Genomic DNA, 14,970 nt, shown 5'->3' on the forward strand with positions numbered 1-14,970 from the left:
AATGGGTAGCCAAATGGCAGGTGGGAGGAAGGGTTGTGTGGATTGGAATTCATCAGCCAAAGCATTGTCTGTAGGCCTCTACCTTGCTCTCTGTTGCTGTAGTAAAGATCTCTGCCATTTTGTATCCTCTAGCACCAAAAAGGCCACCAAGCAACATTTCCTGGAAGTTTTCCAGCACCAGCATTAGCATCAAGTGGGATCCTGTGGTCGCCAATTCAGATGAGTCTCCTGTCACTGGGTACAAGGTAACTTGTAGAAAGTGCCCCCTCCACCACCGCCCTTGGCTGAAGGATTCTTAACTTCTGAAATGCAGTATAATAAGTCAGTGCAAAGTATACCCCCCTGAGAAGTAACACTGGGTGGCAGGGTGGTATTTCATTAATTTACCGAGTGAGCGAGTCTCCTCATAAAATAAATGCTCTAGGCATTGCACAAATAAAAAATAAATGAAATAAAAAATAACAGTAAATCCATACTGCAATAAAACCACAATAAACTTAAGAGACAACCGGCATAAAAGTCCAGATACACAACCAGCACAATAAAATGCTATGTGCAGCACAGAACTAAGGCAGCCATCAAATACATACATTAAAAACCACTAAGCTTTCCCCAGAGAATTAAATCCAGATCTTAAAAGGCTGCTCCATTCTTTCCCTGTACCGTGGTTCTGCATCTGTTGGGCAGCTTTCCATTTTCTCTGGGTGTGTAGCTGTGACTCTACACATCCTTATCTGTAAGTCCCATCAACATTTGATTTCTAAACAAGGGCTTAACTCCCAAGTAAATTTGCACAAGATCAGGCTCGGGAGTCTTCTGCAAGATATTGAAAAACTCACGTGCCGCCCCTGTGACTGCTGGTTCCTTAAAAATAATGGAGGGATGGGAGTGATCCTTAAGTTGAAGGGGACTCAACAACAGTAAACTCAACATGCCTCCCCCCAATAGATGCTGTACCAGTCGGACCCGCACTCAGCCCCTGTTCTGTACACAGCCGCCAAAAATTGGATTGAGATCATGGTTCCAGAAGACTCTACTCATGCAGTGGTGCAAATCAGGACAACTGGTCCAGGAGGAGATGGAGTCCCAGCAGAGGTGCGCATCCTGAGAAACAGTGGTGCGTCTGCCCTTCTCTTTTCTCCTTATTCTACATTTATTGTGTAGGCTCAACTTTTTGCCCCAGCAGGCAAGTTCAGAATGGCAGGATCAATTGCCTTGAGTAACGGGCAAGTTTATTCTCCCCTTGCTTTGTTACTTGGTTCTCTGCTTTGGTGTGGAAGTGGAAAATTAACAGGGATAAATGCTGGGGAAATGACAAGATTGGGTGCTGTAGTGCTGGATCACATTTCTCCAGCATGGAGGATGAATAACGACTCCTGTTCCACACTTGAGTTGGAAAGTGTGCCTTGCCTGAACTCCTGCCAAGTGTCCCTGGGTATTTAGTAAGAGTGTTCTGATTTGGTAGTGAAATGGGTCATGGAACCCATCCCATAGACATTCTAATGCATATTAAAACCCTGGGTTTACTATGAATTGAAATATGTGGTGAGGAGGCAAAGGAGTTCAGTTCTGTGCTGACTGGGATTAAAATCTTAACTGGATAAGAATTACAGGGCTCCAGGGGTGACCTTACACTTGAAGCAAGCGCCATGCGGCTCTGAGGTTCATACTTCCAAGCCAGGGAGTAAGAATTCTGATGACAACACTAGAAGTATAGGTTCAGCCACCACGGTGAAATGGTGTTCAGGAAGTTGAAGGAGCAATGCAGTAGTGGAGCATGGTGGAGGGTGGGGTAGCACCAGTACCTTGTTTCTAGAGGAAAAAAGGTGCCGGTACTCTGGTCAGTTGCCTTGGGTGCAAAATTCCCTCAGGGCCAGGATAAGCAATTACATGTAGAACAATTGCTGCTTGGGGAAGGAGGCAGAAGGGCTCCAGGATCCTGTCAGACCCTTGAACCTCCTTCCCAAAGTCCAAGAAGCATTTGCCCAGGTTAGAGAAGGAGGTTCAATGCTGTGACAGGCTCCAAGAGCCCTCCTTCCTCCTTCCCAATAAAAGATGGTGGTACTGTGTACCATTGAATACCACCAGAAAAAAGCACTGGGTAGAACAGTAAGCCCTTAAACTCAAGCTTAGTTGTCTCAAATTCATTTTGAAGAGGTAAGCAAACTCCTAAGAAATCCAGTTACTGTATAGTGGCTGACATATGCACACAGAACAGGGACGCGGGTGGCGCTGTGGTCTGAGCCTAGGGCTTGCCAATCGGAAGGTTGGCAGTTCGAATCCCAGCGATGGGGTGAGCTCCTGTTGTTCGGTCCCAGCTCCTGCCCACCTAGCAGTTCGAAAGCAGTTCGAAATCTAGATAAATAGGTACCGCTCCGGCGGGAAGGTAAACAGTATTTCCGTGCTCTGCTCTGGTTTGCCAGAAGCAGCTTAGTCATGCTGGCCACATGACTTGGAAAAACTGTCTGCGGACAAACGCCGGCTCCCTCAGTGAGTAACGCGAGATGAGCGCCGCAACCCCAGAGTCATCCATGACTGGACCTAATGGTCAGGGGTACCTTTACCTTTATGCACACAGAAGCAGGGCTGTTACATCAGCTGCACACTCAAAAAGGTTTCTGGAACAAAGTCAGAAAATAATCATGCCAGTGTTTGGTTTGGTTAAGAACAAAACAAACAAAAAAATACTTGGAGAAGAACAGAGTGAAACAGTAGCTCTTCATCAGTAAATCAATAATATTGTGAAATGTATGGCAACACAAGCAATTGAGTGATCAATTAAGTGATGCACTAATTGAATGACTAGATCAACAAAACTCTGTGCGCAAATACATTCCAATATAAATGGCTTGTATTTTAGAATACTTCTCTCCTGGCTTGCCTTTGTTTCACTTATGTAAGTAAAAGTTGGGCATCCTTCAACTTGCCTATCTTATCATGAGCACTTCTCTTATGTAAAAGGGAGAGAAAGATCTGCAGTGGGACAAGGACTGAGAGGGATAAACTGGGAGTCAAGGGCAAACTGAGAAACATCTGCAAAACCTTCATGTAACAGGAGGAGCTGGGAATTTAATGGGCGGAATAGGGAGGGAAGCTGGGAACTGCAGGTGATTGAAGTACCCTTGACATGTCTCTAGGTACATAAGCATTTGCACAATAGGCTTCCACCATTTCAAAAACCTTTTGCCATCAGTGGGGTGTTTGGAATAGGCCTGGGTGCTTAGCTATATTGTCAGGACCCCAGCAGCCAATCCAAAGCCATAACAGGGACAGTTAAAGGACAAACCACATGAGCCTCTTTCAGAAGCATGGCTGGCAGCACATGAGTGGTCACGGCAGGTATGTGCATGCAAGCATAGGCAAGCGCCACACATACGTCAGAATGCACATAGGGTGCAGCATTCATTGAACACACAGACCCCAAGCCATGCTTCAGAAATATATCATGCATTGCATTGATCTCCAGGCTCCCAGAATCTGCCCCCACTGGTTCTGGAATCTAGAGTTTGTTCCAGTACTGAAGCAATGCTGACTCTTGCCGAGCCAGCGCTTTGCCTTCTCCTTCCCCTGTAGCGTAGCATACAATGGAAAATACAGAACAAACACTTCAGGAAATTCTGAAGCTTCTGTTTGTTCAAAACAAAGGGCCTTTTTACTTGTGTTTTTGCAACTCAGCAGCATTGTTTCTTTCTTACAGGGACCAGTATGATGGTGCAAAATTCTGCTGACCATCCAGTGACAAATAACGTGGTTGCTCTGATGTACTCACTAATTCTGTCTGCACTAATGGGTTGCTTGGAGCTCTGATAACCAGCCCCTGTTAAAGAGAGATGTTGGATTCCTCCTCATCAAGCCAGAGAGCAAATCAACAACTGACCATTGGGAGTACAAGTTTCTACTACAACTAGTAGTAGAAAAGAACTCAAGAGGAAAAAATATATATACTCTTTTCTTCCTTTTTCTTTTTTTAGAAAATAGAATATTTCATACAAGACGCGAGTCTTTAATCAGTCAGTGGTGGTTTTTTTAACTGAAGAAACAAAAGGATGAATTTCATATGAATTCTGGAAACTGGCTGTCTCATATTACTGTATTCAGTAGATTCTTCTGCCTTACAAAGCCATGTACAGAAGGAAACAGACTCTTAAAACTCAATCTTGAACCTTGTTTTCTTTCTTTTTTTAAAAAAATTACAGAATAAACGCAGTATCTTTTGGGGGAGAGGTTTTCAAAGTGACGAGCATGCTCTGTATCATTCCAACCAGTGTTGAACTGACGACTCTTGGGTTCAAAGATGAAGGAGAACTCACTGAGTGGCAGCATTAGCCTAATCACTGCCTTCCATGGCAGCCAACTGAAGTGGATAAAGCTAATGGTGATGGACAAGCATTTTGCACCCCAGACTTTAGAAGAAGCAAGCAGAGCTTTGTGAATGGGTTGCCAAAAGTAGAAAATTGAGGCTCACGGGTGGAACCAAAAACATTACAGTTGCCTTGCCATGTGGCTTCCACCCAGTATGTGTTGCTTGTAATCTTCGGTGCTTTACCACACTTGGCGCAACACACATGCATTTACCAGTTCTTGCATTTTCCTTTGGTTTTCTTTCCTTCTCCTTCTCCTCCCCCTGCCCCACTTCACTAGGTGTTCTGAAGAAAAACAGATACCAGAGGAGCTTTTATGTCAGGAAGGAAAGGTTCAGGGTCTGTCTAAAAGGTCATTTGAATGTGGTAGACGGGAGGTGGTTACCTCAGAAGCCGCTTTCCATTTTTACATAATAATATCATCTGCCCAAACTTTCATTAACCTGCCTTGGACCTGAGAGCAAATTCAGTCTATTCAGTCGTCATGCCTTTCCACCTGTAGGAAAGTTCTCAGGTCATGTGTGGTTGCCAAACCAATAAATTTTTGGAAATGTTATGCCTCTGATCACTGTCAGAACTGAACAGTAGCTCAATCGAGCGCCTGAACTGAGACATAAGAATGCTGACAGACATATTTTGTTTCTCAGAACGTTCTTCGGTGATTTAATGTTTGTGCTTAGCTTGTTGATCTCTCTTAGTGTGCTTTACATCTTTCATAGACTAAGGAAGGGGGGAACTTCAGCTCCCCAAACAGCTTGTAAGAACGAACCAATAAGATTAGTGTAGGAATCCTGTTACGCACTATAAAACACCCTCGTACTTTCCTGAACTCAGAAAATAGGACAGATGCTTACTGGGGCTACCCAGCCAGATGGGTGGGGTATATTACTACTGCTGCTGCTGTTGCTACTACTACTACTACTACAACTGAGCCCACAGATTTTGTCTCTAAATGGAAATGTTTAAGGTGCAGGAGTTGCTTCTTTTAGCTATTGGACAACTTCTTCCGATCTTAAACATGCACAAATGGCTTGTTTTTCCCCTTGGTGATGGTGTTCTTCACATTTCACAGTGTTGAATGGATGTGGATAGCAACCCCTGTAGGTACTCCATTGGCTGGGAGAGGTGGTGATTAACTCTGGCGACGTCTCCCAATCAAAATTCCCCCCAAGCTGTTATCAGCTCTAATAAGGGGTTAAATACAGAAATACAGGTACTTCACTCACCTTCGAAGGAGAAAGCTAGAAAAAGAAAAGTTTTGTTACAGGTCTAATTTTTTGTGTGTCTGCTCCAATCCTAAGGTACTTATGTAGAATGTGAATTGTCCTCCACAATTTACGTTTTTTTTAAAGAAATGTTAGTCTGAAATTATGTGCTAGCTTCCCTTTTGGGATTCTTCCCATAGTTACATCTGATGGAAGCTCTTCTGTTGTTCAAATGCAAGTTACAGTATAACTATGCTTTGTATATTTTATGTGAATTTTAGAGTTCTTGTTTATTTTTATTGAAGGCTTGGCATATTTCTTGTTTGGGGTAGATTGGTTGGCATTAAAAGGTTTTGTTGGCATTAAGAGAATCTCTCCAGCATATGAAGCAAAGTTCGTTCCCAAATTGTTTGTGACTAGATACTGGGAAATGAACCAGGGACCACCTGCATTTGGTCTGCCATTGAACTGTGGCTACTCTACTCAAGATATGTCACTTGTAGTTACACAGAAGCATCAGGTGTGAGTTATCTCTGCACAACACATTGTGGTATTCTAAGCTTAAATTAAGCTAGAGCTTGGACCAGGAACCTATCAAGTGGTCAAACCAAGTTGCCTTTGAAAATGTGCAGCATACCTTAATCTCTCCTCTAGATAGCCACGGATTGGGATCTGATTAGAGGGTGCAGGTTCCAGGCAAGCTTGAGTTCCACCATTTTGCTCTTTCAGAAATTAAATACTGGTGGCAGCGTTCAGAGTATCTTTGGTTCTCCAGATGCTGCTGGACTACCATCATCCCTGGCCATTGGCCATGCTGATTACAGGTGATGGGAGTTGACGTCCATCCACATCTGGAGGGCCACAGGTTCACCATACCTGTCCTAAACAGTGAGAGGTAACATAACGGGGGATGGAAAAAGAAGTGTTCACCCAGCATGCCGAGTTCTCCTGACAAACTGGGCAGTGAGGGCCAAGTGATGACGGCTCAGCTGGGTGTTTGAAAAACTGAGCCTTGATATTTTGATGCTTAAGCAAGATGCAAACTGAAAAGGGCGCAGAAGCCTGTTTTCCAGTGGTCTTGTACCACCCCCTCAACATGGTCTGCTCCACTTTGGTAATGTGGAAAACCTAAAAACTGTAGAGTAACTTTACTAGCATTGTGTATAAGTGCAGTGTCAATAGTTTTACATTTGCATTCTGTTAAAAATGGCTGCTGGTGGGATACATCTTGTACATCTTTGTTGAGTTTGATGGGGTGCAGCCTTGTCTCTTTTCAAGGGCATGAAAAGGCATTTTTCCTTCTCTAAGGTCTATGAATCCAGTCGGGGCCTGTGCCCCACCTCCTTGGCCAAGGAGTTCCACCTTGGTGTTAAGCTAGTTGTATCTCATCCCTCTTCTGCTCTTTCCCAGGGACACCCTTGGTTGTTCTCTCCTTCTCTCCTCCATCTAAGGGGTGGGTGGGTGCCAAATCAAGCTGCCTTTTTTCAAAACAATATATTTATCTTGACAGAAGAAAGTGTTGAAGGTATCCTCCAGCCTGCACTGGAGTGTTGGAAGTGGGGATGAAAGAGCACATTTTTCAGCAGACTGACCTTATTTGCATCTCCCAGGCTAATACATTGCCTAATACGTGGATTGGACCATAGCCAACCTTCGATTTTGCACTTCTCAGCCCGAAATACATACCAAAATGTGTTAAAAACAATATGTGTTTTTTAAGGATAAAATAGATTTAGAAATGCACACATTGATATAAAATACATATTTAAATATGATTTTTTTAATAAAAATACATATTTAAATGATATTTAAATATAAATTTCTGTATTGATTTTCAATAAATTGCAGATTGATAAAGCAGGAAACGATAGATTTGTGAACGAACATGTGAGAAACTGACAGAAATAGACAGATCTGCCTATCTCTAGCTGGAAGCTATTTCTTTGGGAGCTAACATAGCATTGTGATTGGCTAAGAGACATGACCTGTAAACCAGGAGTTCCTTGATTCACAGCTTGCCTCTGCCATGGATGCAGTAGGTGGCCTTAGACCAGCCGCTATCACTCAACCTCAGTGCCTCATCTGCAATAGGGGGTGTGATAATAATACTGATTTGCCTTTCAGGATGATTTGTAAGGACCTCTGAGATCATGTACAAGAAGCACTTTGAGGGCTCCAAATTGCTATGAAAATGTTATTGTACTTTTCAGTTGCATATATTGTTTTTTGCAGTTCTTCCCTTCTGTTGACCTGAAGGAGTATTTTGACAGCAGTGCGCAAACTCGAGTCAGGGTGTATAAAAAGGCAAGTAGGAGATTTTGTTCCACACAGGCAAAAAGGGAGAAGCAGGCCATGCCCCTGCGTGGGCCATATAAGAGTGTTTCATACCCTTATCTAAAAGCATGCAAGGTAGGCATTTGTGTGGTGCATCAATGTGTTTTGGTAGGCTATATTTTAGAATGAGGGAATTTCTCCAGAGAAGCAAAAAAGACACCCTTGTTGTATTCTAGCATGCAGTCTAGAATACTTCCAATTCCGCTCGGCTTCAAACGAGGCTGAACCCTGTGGAGAACTTCATGCCTATAGCTGTGCTAATGAAACAATTTGTTATAGTTTATGTAATGTGCATAGAATGGGATAGAACTGGGCGTGCCAGAGACACTTTGCAAATGTTAACATTTCCTTGGGCTCAGGTGGGGCTCAGATCAGGTATCTTCATTCTGAACTGCATCCCTGGCATATTACTGGCAAAATTCACCTGTGGCACATTGAATGGAAAGGATACCAGTTGACTTTTTTCCATGAGTGTCACTCTAGACTTCAGACTTGCTGTTTAAAATAAAGCAGTATTTTAAAATATAAAAGTGAGACACAATTAGGATGTATGATCAATAGCCCTGTGAAATTACGTGTGTATGTATGTATGTTTGTATATTTATATGTGCATTTGTTTTGGAATTTGTGTTATTTCTTCTCATGCATTGAAATATATTCTTTTTGTTACATTTACATTCATACCCCAACTTACCATGTATAAATAAAACTGCAGTACACATTCAGGTTTTATACTGTATCAGTGTTTTCAGGCAAGTTGACGGTAGAGCAGCATCTACTGGTAGCTGTCTTGAGGACTTGCAGTAGATTGGGACACGGGTAGCGCTGTGGTCTAAACCACTGAGCCTCTTGGGCTTGCCAATTGGAAGGTCGGCGGTTCAAATCCCCGTGACGGGTGAGCTCCCATTGCTCTGCTTCTGCCAACCTAGAAGTTTGAAAGCACGCCAGTGCAAGTAGATAAATAGGTACCACTGCAGAGGGAAGTTAAACGGCATTTTTGTGCGCTCTGGTTTCTGTCACAGTGTTCTGTTGCTCCAGAAGCGGTTTAGTCATGCTGGCCGCATGACTCGGAAAACTGTCTGTGGATAAACGCCGGCTCCCCTGGCCTGAAAGCAAGATGAGCACTGCAACCCCATAGTCACCTTTGACTGGACTTAACTGTCCAGGGGTCCTTTACCTAGATTGGCAAAGATTTCTGGCTCCCAGAGAGCTGGGGGTAAACAGTAAATAGTGACCTATTAAGTCCCTGGCTTGAATCAAATATCTGTCATTAACTCATTGTGTTGCCTTAGGTCAAGCATCCCCAAACTTCGGCCCTCCAGATGTTTTGGACTACATTTCCCATCACCCCTGACCACTGGTCCTCTTAGCTAGGGATCATGGAAGTTGTACGCCAAAACATCTGGAGGGCCGCAGTTTGGGGATGCCTGCCTTAGGTGGTCTGCTCTCAGTCTATACCTGCAATAATGCTGGCTTACTTTACAGTGAAAAGATTGCAGCTAGATCAGGGGTTCCCCAAACTGTCATCTATGAGCTTCTATTCAGGTGTGAATTTGTGGGTTTTCGTATTGCTGCTTTCATTTTAATATATTTTATTTAGTCCTGAAGCTCCCATCTGGAACATATATGCTTCCGAGCAAACTGCAAGTGTATGTCCTTTGCTCCTTTCACTCCCAATCCAAAAAGTGGATCCTGCAAAACTGAAGCCTGCCCACCCTTAAGCATTTCCCCATGACATTGAAAAATCTGCAGAGGTTTTCCCCATGCAGCTTGGCATCACTAGTAATGCCAAGGATCGTTCCAGCAGTGGGAAGCCTGTTGACCCTCTAGGTGTTATTAGACTCCAACTCTCATCAGCCCAAGCCAGGTGCCCCTCCTGCCAGTCACCTAGTGGGAAATCAGTGCTGGTCACATTGTGGGTGTGCAGGGAACAGCTTCCTGAATGCTGCCGCAGTTCTGTATCCTCCTCTTGCAGTTGTGATTCCCTGAATCAAGGCTGTTAGGAATTGAATACCAGAATACAATACAACTTTCCCCTTCATATAGTCCAAGATATATATAACTTTCCCCTTCATATAGTCCAAGATATATCTATATACATATCTTCCCTATTATAGCTGTGTCCATTACACAGCATGGTTTGATTAGTCTGACTGCTAAATACAGTAATTCACTAAGGCATGATCCACACAGTTTTTCATTTTCATTGTTTTTATCTACACTTAGACCGGCATTTTTATTTTTCACAAATAATGTGTTTTGCCTGCCTGCCTTTCACTGCTTTCATCCACTGATGGTAGTAGGGTTTTCTCCATCTGATTTGAGCATGAAGGTCAAGCAAGGTCAGGGATGTATCATTGATGTGTTATGTGGTATGCATGGTATGGTTTTGTTTGGAAAGATTCCTGCTTTCTTTTTCGAAGCAACCCAGTGGCCTAAGGTGACTGCAACAGCACATGGTCATTCACTCATTCCTAAGGCCATGTATGGAGAGGGCTGGATGTGCCCATTCCAGGTAACATGGCCATTAACTTAACACAAGCTGAATGTAGTCTGTGGCCTCCCCCAAGCTAGCATTCTCCAGGTGTATAGGACTACAACTCCTGTCATTTCTAACCACTGGTCAAGCTTGCTGGGGATGATGGGAGCTGGAGTCTAACATCATCTGGCAGGCACCTTGTTGGCCACCCCTACTCTATAGATTGCAGTGGAGCTCACCAAAGCCACATCGCAATGACACAACTGATGTGGACTTCCAAGCTTTTGATACAGCAGGGGCAGCCCATGTGGTGGCCTCTAGATGTGGATTTCTGCCCTCAGCAAACCCAACCAGCACTGCTGCCAATGGCCCTGGGTGTTTGATGAGAGTTGCAGTTCACAACATCAAGCAAGGGGACCACATTGGCCACCCTTGGAAGACATTTTTTCTTCTGGCTTTGCCTAATCACTAATCTGGGGTCTGGCTTCCCTTGCACTTAACTTGAAAACCTTACACTATCTTCAAGAACTCTCCTTTGCCGCTTCTATTCCAATTTCATTGTACAGGAAATGGGGGTGAAGCAAGTACATTCTCAGTAATTTTGTTGTACACTATTTTTTTAAAGAAAGGAAAAAAGAACAACTAAAAAAGCCCCCAAGCATTGTAAACAGATTATGATTAATGTTACTTATTGGCTACAGTAGCACGCAGTTCTTAAATAAAGATCTTCAAAAAGACTTCAGTGAACATCTCCATTGTGACTTATTTTCAAACGTGTATTTCTTACAACCAGAAGTTGGGAATGATTTGAGCAAGAGGTTGGAAGTGTGAGCCAGAAAAAAATAAGACAGTGCTGATATCCCCACCAGCTGGACAAAGGAAGGCAATCAGGGTAAGAGTGGGGGTGGGGTCTTTGTTAAGCTGAAACATAGCCAGCACCCACCCTGGCAAATATACCATCCTGTATTGAAATGCTGGGGAAATCTCTGAGATGGCAACCATGGGAAATTGTGCAAATGCATGGAGGATAGATACACTATGCATTTTTTTTCAGGGGGTGCAGTGCTCCCCTAAATCTCAATTATGCCTTCAAGGGAGGGAAGGTGGTTCAAATTGTATGAACTATGCTGGGAGGGATGGAAGGAGAAGTTTGGCTGGGATTTTATTGTGAACCTACCTGATTCACACTTCCCAAAACATCCAAACAAAAGCACAGCTCCTCTCTGAAATTTGGACTTCTTTGAATTTTGTGTTGGGAGTTTTCCAACCAAATAACGTGTGCAAAAAATGTGTGCAGAGGAGAACCTGTGCATAGAAACACATTAGTTTAGTGAAAAATAACATTCAATGCATGCTATTAGGGAAATTTGTTAGCAAATATGTGTATATCTTAAGAAATTTGCATGGAAACCATACAGAATTTTCATGAGAGCTTTTTTAAAAAACCTGCCAGCTAACACCGAAAAGACTGGAAAAATGAGAAACTTCAAGAAATCAAAATTGTCAGATTTGTGGGAGCCAATAGGAAGAAGAAAACATTAGGTTTTTCCCTTTTAAGGTGTCATTGTCTGCATGTCTGGGCCACTTAGCTCCCCGTCACACTGAGGCCCACCTGTCATAGAAAGAACCTGTCATGAATTTGGCCAAGGAACCCACCTTACAGGAAAGGAACATCCATCAAATTCTCAGATCTTATTCCCAAGAGAAAGCCAACTGCTTACCCACCAAGGCTCAGGCAAATCACGTACATTTGCCATGGAACCCACTAGCTGTTACTGATTCCCAGATTTTGCACTACCTTTCAGAGGTTTTGGCTTCAAACCAGCGGTTGGGAACCTCAAACTTGAAGGTCATGTGTGGCTCTCTAATCCTCACTATTTGGTCCTTTGGACTCTATCTAGGCCACAGCCCTTGGCATGCCCCCTCCCCAGTGTCCTCCTCAAGTGCTTTTTCCTGCATGGCATATGTCCATGAACTCTGATACCTCCTGCATTATGGTGTGTTATGTGGGCAAGTGTAGAAACCTGGCTTTTTCATAGCTGGAATGCAGCTTACTGTAAGAGTCTCATCCTTTGTCCTACCCACTTTTCCCTCTGGCACCACCCATCATCGTTATGTGGCCCCCTGAACATTAAGGCACAGGATAGAATTTTTTAATAAATCAAATGGAACTATGTTTATGATTAACGTCACCAAATGATCTTCATAAGCCTGAAGTGATAAGATTAACAGAGTGAAATTGCGATGTACAGGAGCAAACTAATATAGCAAGTCTAAAAAGCAGCACATCTCATTCCTCATCACCTTCGTCATTTTCATGGTGGTTGGGGCACAGGACACAGTAGAGAAGGCTGTGCAGCACAGCCCCGAGCACCAAGCCGCTTCCAATGCCAACCAGAAACACAAACACAGCCCTCTGGCGCCAAGAGCTCCACCGACCCTGGGCAGCCATGCTGGTGGTGTTCTGTTGGTTATTTTCACTTTCCGATTGCTGTTCCAGGGTTAAGGAGTTGTCAAATTTCAGATCTACCATGTCACCGGGGATCACGCGAAGTCCAAAGTAGATTCTCTTGACAACCTTGTAGTTTTTCATGAACTGCACATCGCACCTGTACGTCCCCGCATCGTATTCCTCAGCAGGGTAAAGCTTAATGACAAAGCCAGGATTCTTGAAAGGGGCAAAGAGAGTATCGTCTGTCGTGATGATGCCTCGGGCCAGCCTCCATGTGTAGCTGAAGCTCTGGGTGTCGGGACCTATCTCCGCAGTGGATAGGCAGCTGATCTCGAACGGCCTGCCCACGAGGGCGGTGAAGTGTCGCATCCCACAGATCCAACTGTTCAAACAGTCCACCTTCCGTCGGGTGCAGCCTCTCCTTTTCCCATCAGGCCTAATCTCACATGACTCTTCTTCCTTGTAACCCAGCCCACAGGTGACGCTGCAGCTTGTGGAACTGACTACAACTCTTCCCGAAGCCGTTATCAGGGCGTCGGGAATGGTCACCGCCTGAGAAGCCACCGACAGTGGTACGAAGAAAGCAAATGCTAACGTGCCCAGGGCCAGGCCAGATTCTGCAGCCATCATACTTGGAGAGTCCTTTTGCAATCCATTTGGCGGCCTCGTTATATGACCTCCTGAGTATCATCCTTTGTTAAAATATCACAAATGTTTCTGTGGTGTGAAACAGATGCCTTTTCCTGAACCCGCTCCCCAGCCGTAAGACATTCTCGGAATGCAAAGAGCAGCCAGGTGGCATCCTGCCAAGGGAAAGAAACTTATTCAAAAGGCAAGTGAAGTTAAGCAGGAAGGTGCAATTAGTAGCACAGCGCTATGCCATGCTTTGTTAAGTCCATCTCTGGGTGGCATCCTGTTCAGGCAGACACAGCCTCCCTAGCACAATCACATCACATAAAAAAAGCTTAGCACAATCAACAAATCGGCAGAACTTAGTAAATTAATTATGGCTGCAATCCTAGAGCCCAGAGCTGGGACAGCTGTAGCCCTCCAAGCTGTTATTGGACTATAATTCCTGTCATCACCAATCTTTTGTTTTGCCGGCTGGGTTTATAGGAATTGGGAGTCCAGAAACATCTGGAGAGCCACAGCGACTTCACATCTGCTAATATACCGTATGTATTGGATTGCAGCCTCACAGCTTTATGGTACTTTCACCACAGTCCAAAACCAATACTGAGTCACTCAATATCAGGTGCTTTCTCTGAAAAATGACAGCAGAAGCACAACAAGTAAATAAAAAAACTCCCTGGATCCCTCAACTGGTATCTCTTTACTGCCTTAATACATGATTAGACCATCAGAGCTAAATTTGGGTTTTCTGGCAATGTAAAAAAATCTGCATCAGACTTGCCATTACAACAGTGTTTATCATTTTAACATACCTGCCTTAAAGACAGACAAAACCAGGGGGCAGTTTCAATGTTACTGCTACTTTACCAATACTGTACAGATTTTATGACCTGTGATGGTAGATGGGTGTAAAAGATACTTCAGGAAGAGTATAGTAGGAGCACAATTATTGCAGTTCCTAAACAAACTTTCAGCAGAAGTGAACTCCAACAAGAGGCCTGCCCTGGAATTTTGATTTGAGGTCTCCAGTCTTTACTATGCTATAGTTTTCCGGACATAACAAACCATAGGAAAGTATGAAGCTGCTATACACTGAATAAAACTCTTAGTTCATTTAGCACACTGCTCTGGCTTGTCAATCGCTCTCTAGTCCTGCTAGCTGAGGACCTTCTGTATGAAAAGAAATGTTCTCCAACTGCACAGATTGCTATAGCAGACCTGCCTGGGGTGGGGTGGGGTTTGAGGGCATCTCAGTAAATGCAGTGGGGGACGACGACGACGACTCAACTATTATAGATGTATGACGCCAGAACCAGGATGGAGTTTGATGGCTACCTTGCACTAAGCCCAAATTCTACCAATAATCTTGCTCTACCCACCCACTCGTAAATCTGGTACCACAGAAAGCAGGCAAAACAATAAGCGATACTTACGCAACAGTGACTTGTGCATTGTGGATTCAAATTGAAAATACTACCAAACTACAAGAAATTACAAATATTAGCT

At 43.8% G+C, this 14,970-nt stretch overlaps 2 protein-coding genes across 2 annotated transcripts in view; one reads left to right on the forward strand and one right to left on the reverse strand.

The window, feature by feature from the left end:
• CNTN2 (contactin 2) overlaps positions 1 to 8,716 on the forward strand; it is a 67,117-nt gene extending 58,401 nt beyond the window's left edge. Inside the window, exons 21-23 of the mRNA XM_035123934.2 lie at positions 133 to 245; positions 949 to 1,117; positions 3,698 to 8,716. Coding sequence (XP_034979825.2) covers positions 133 to 245; positions 949 to 1,117; positions 3,698 to 3,807 — 392 coding nt within the window. The 3' untranslated portion in view covers positions 3,808 to 8,716. The remainder of the gene's footprint in view (positions 1 to 132; positions 246 to 948; positions 1,118 to 3,697) is intronic.
• A 3,798-nt stretch (positions 8,717 to 12,514) lies between these two features.
• On the reverse strand, positions 12,515 to 14,598 carry TMEM81 (transmembrane protein 81). The gene has a single exon (XM_035124115.2). It carries the CDS (start codon positions 13,459 to 13,461, stop codon positions 12,670 to 12,672), a length of 792 nt encoding a protein of 263 aa, XP_034980006.2. The 5' UTR covers positions 13,462 to 14,598; the 3' UTR covers positions 12,515 to 12,669.
• Between the last annotated feature and the right edge of the window lie 372 nt (positions 14,599 to 14,970).

This window comes from Zootoca vivipara, chromosome 7 (assembly GCF_963506605.1).
Source record: "Zootoca vivipara chromosome 7, rZooViv1.1, whole genome shotgun sequence".
Taxonomy (NCBI): Eukaryota; Metazoa; Chordata; class Lepidosauria; order Squamata; family Lacertidae; genus Zootoca; species Zootoca vivipara.

Excerpts from the sequence above, each read along its gene's own strand:
- TMEM81 (XM_035124115.2), bottom strand. The coding sequence starts at position 13,461 with ATGATGGCTGCAGAATCTGGCCTGGCCCTGGGCACGTTAGCATTTGCT.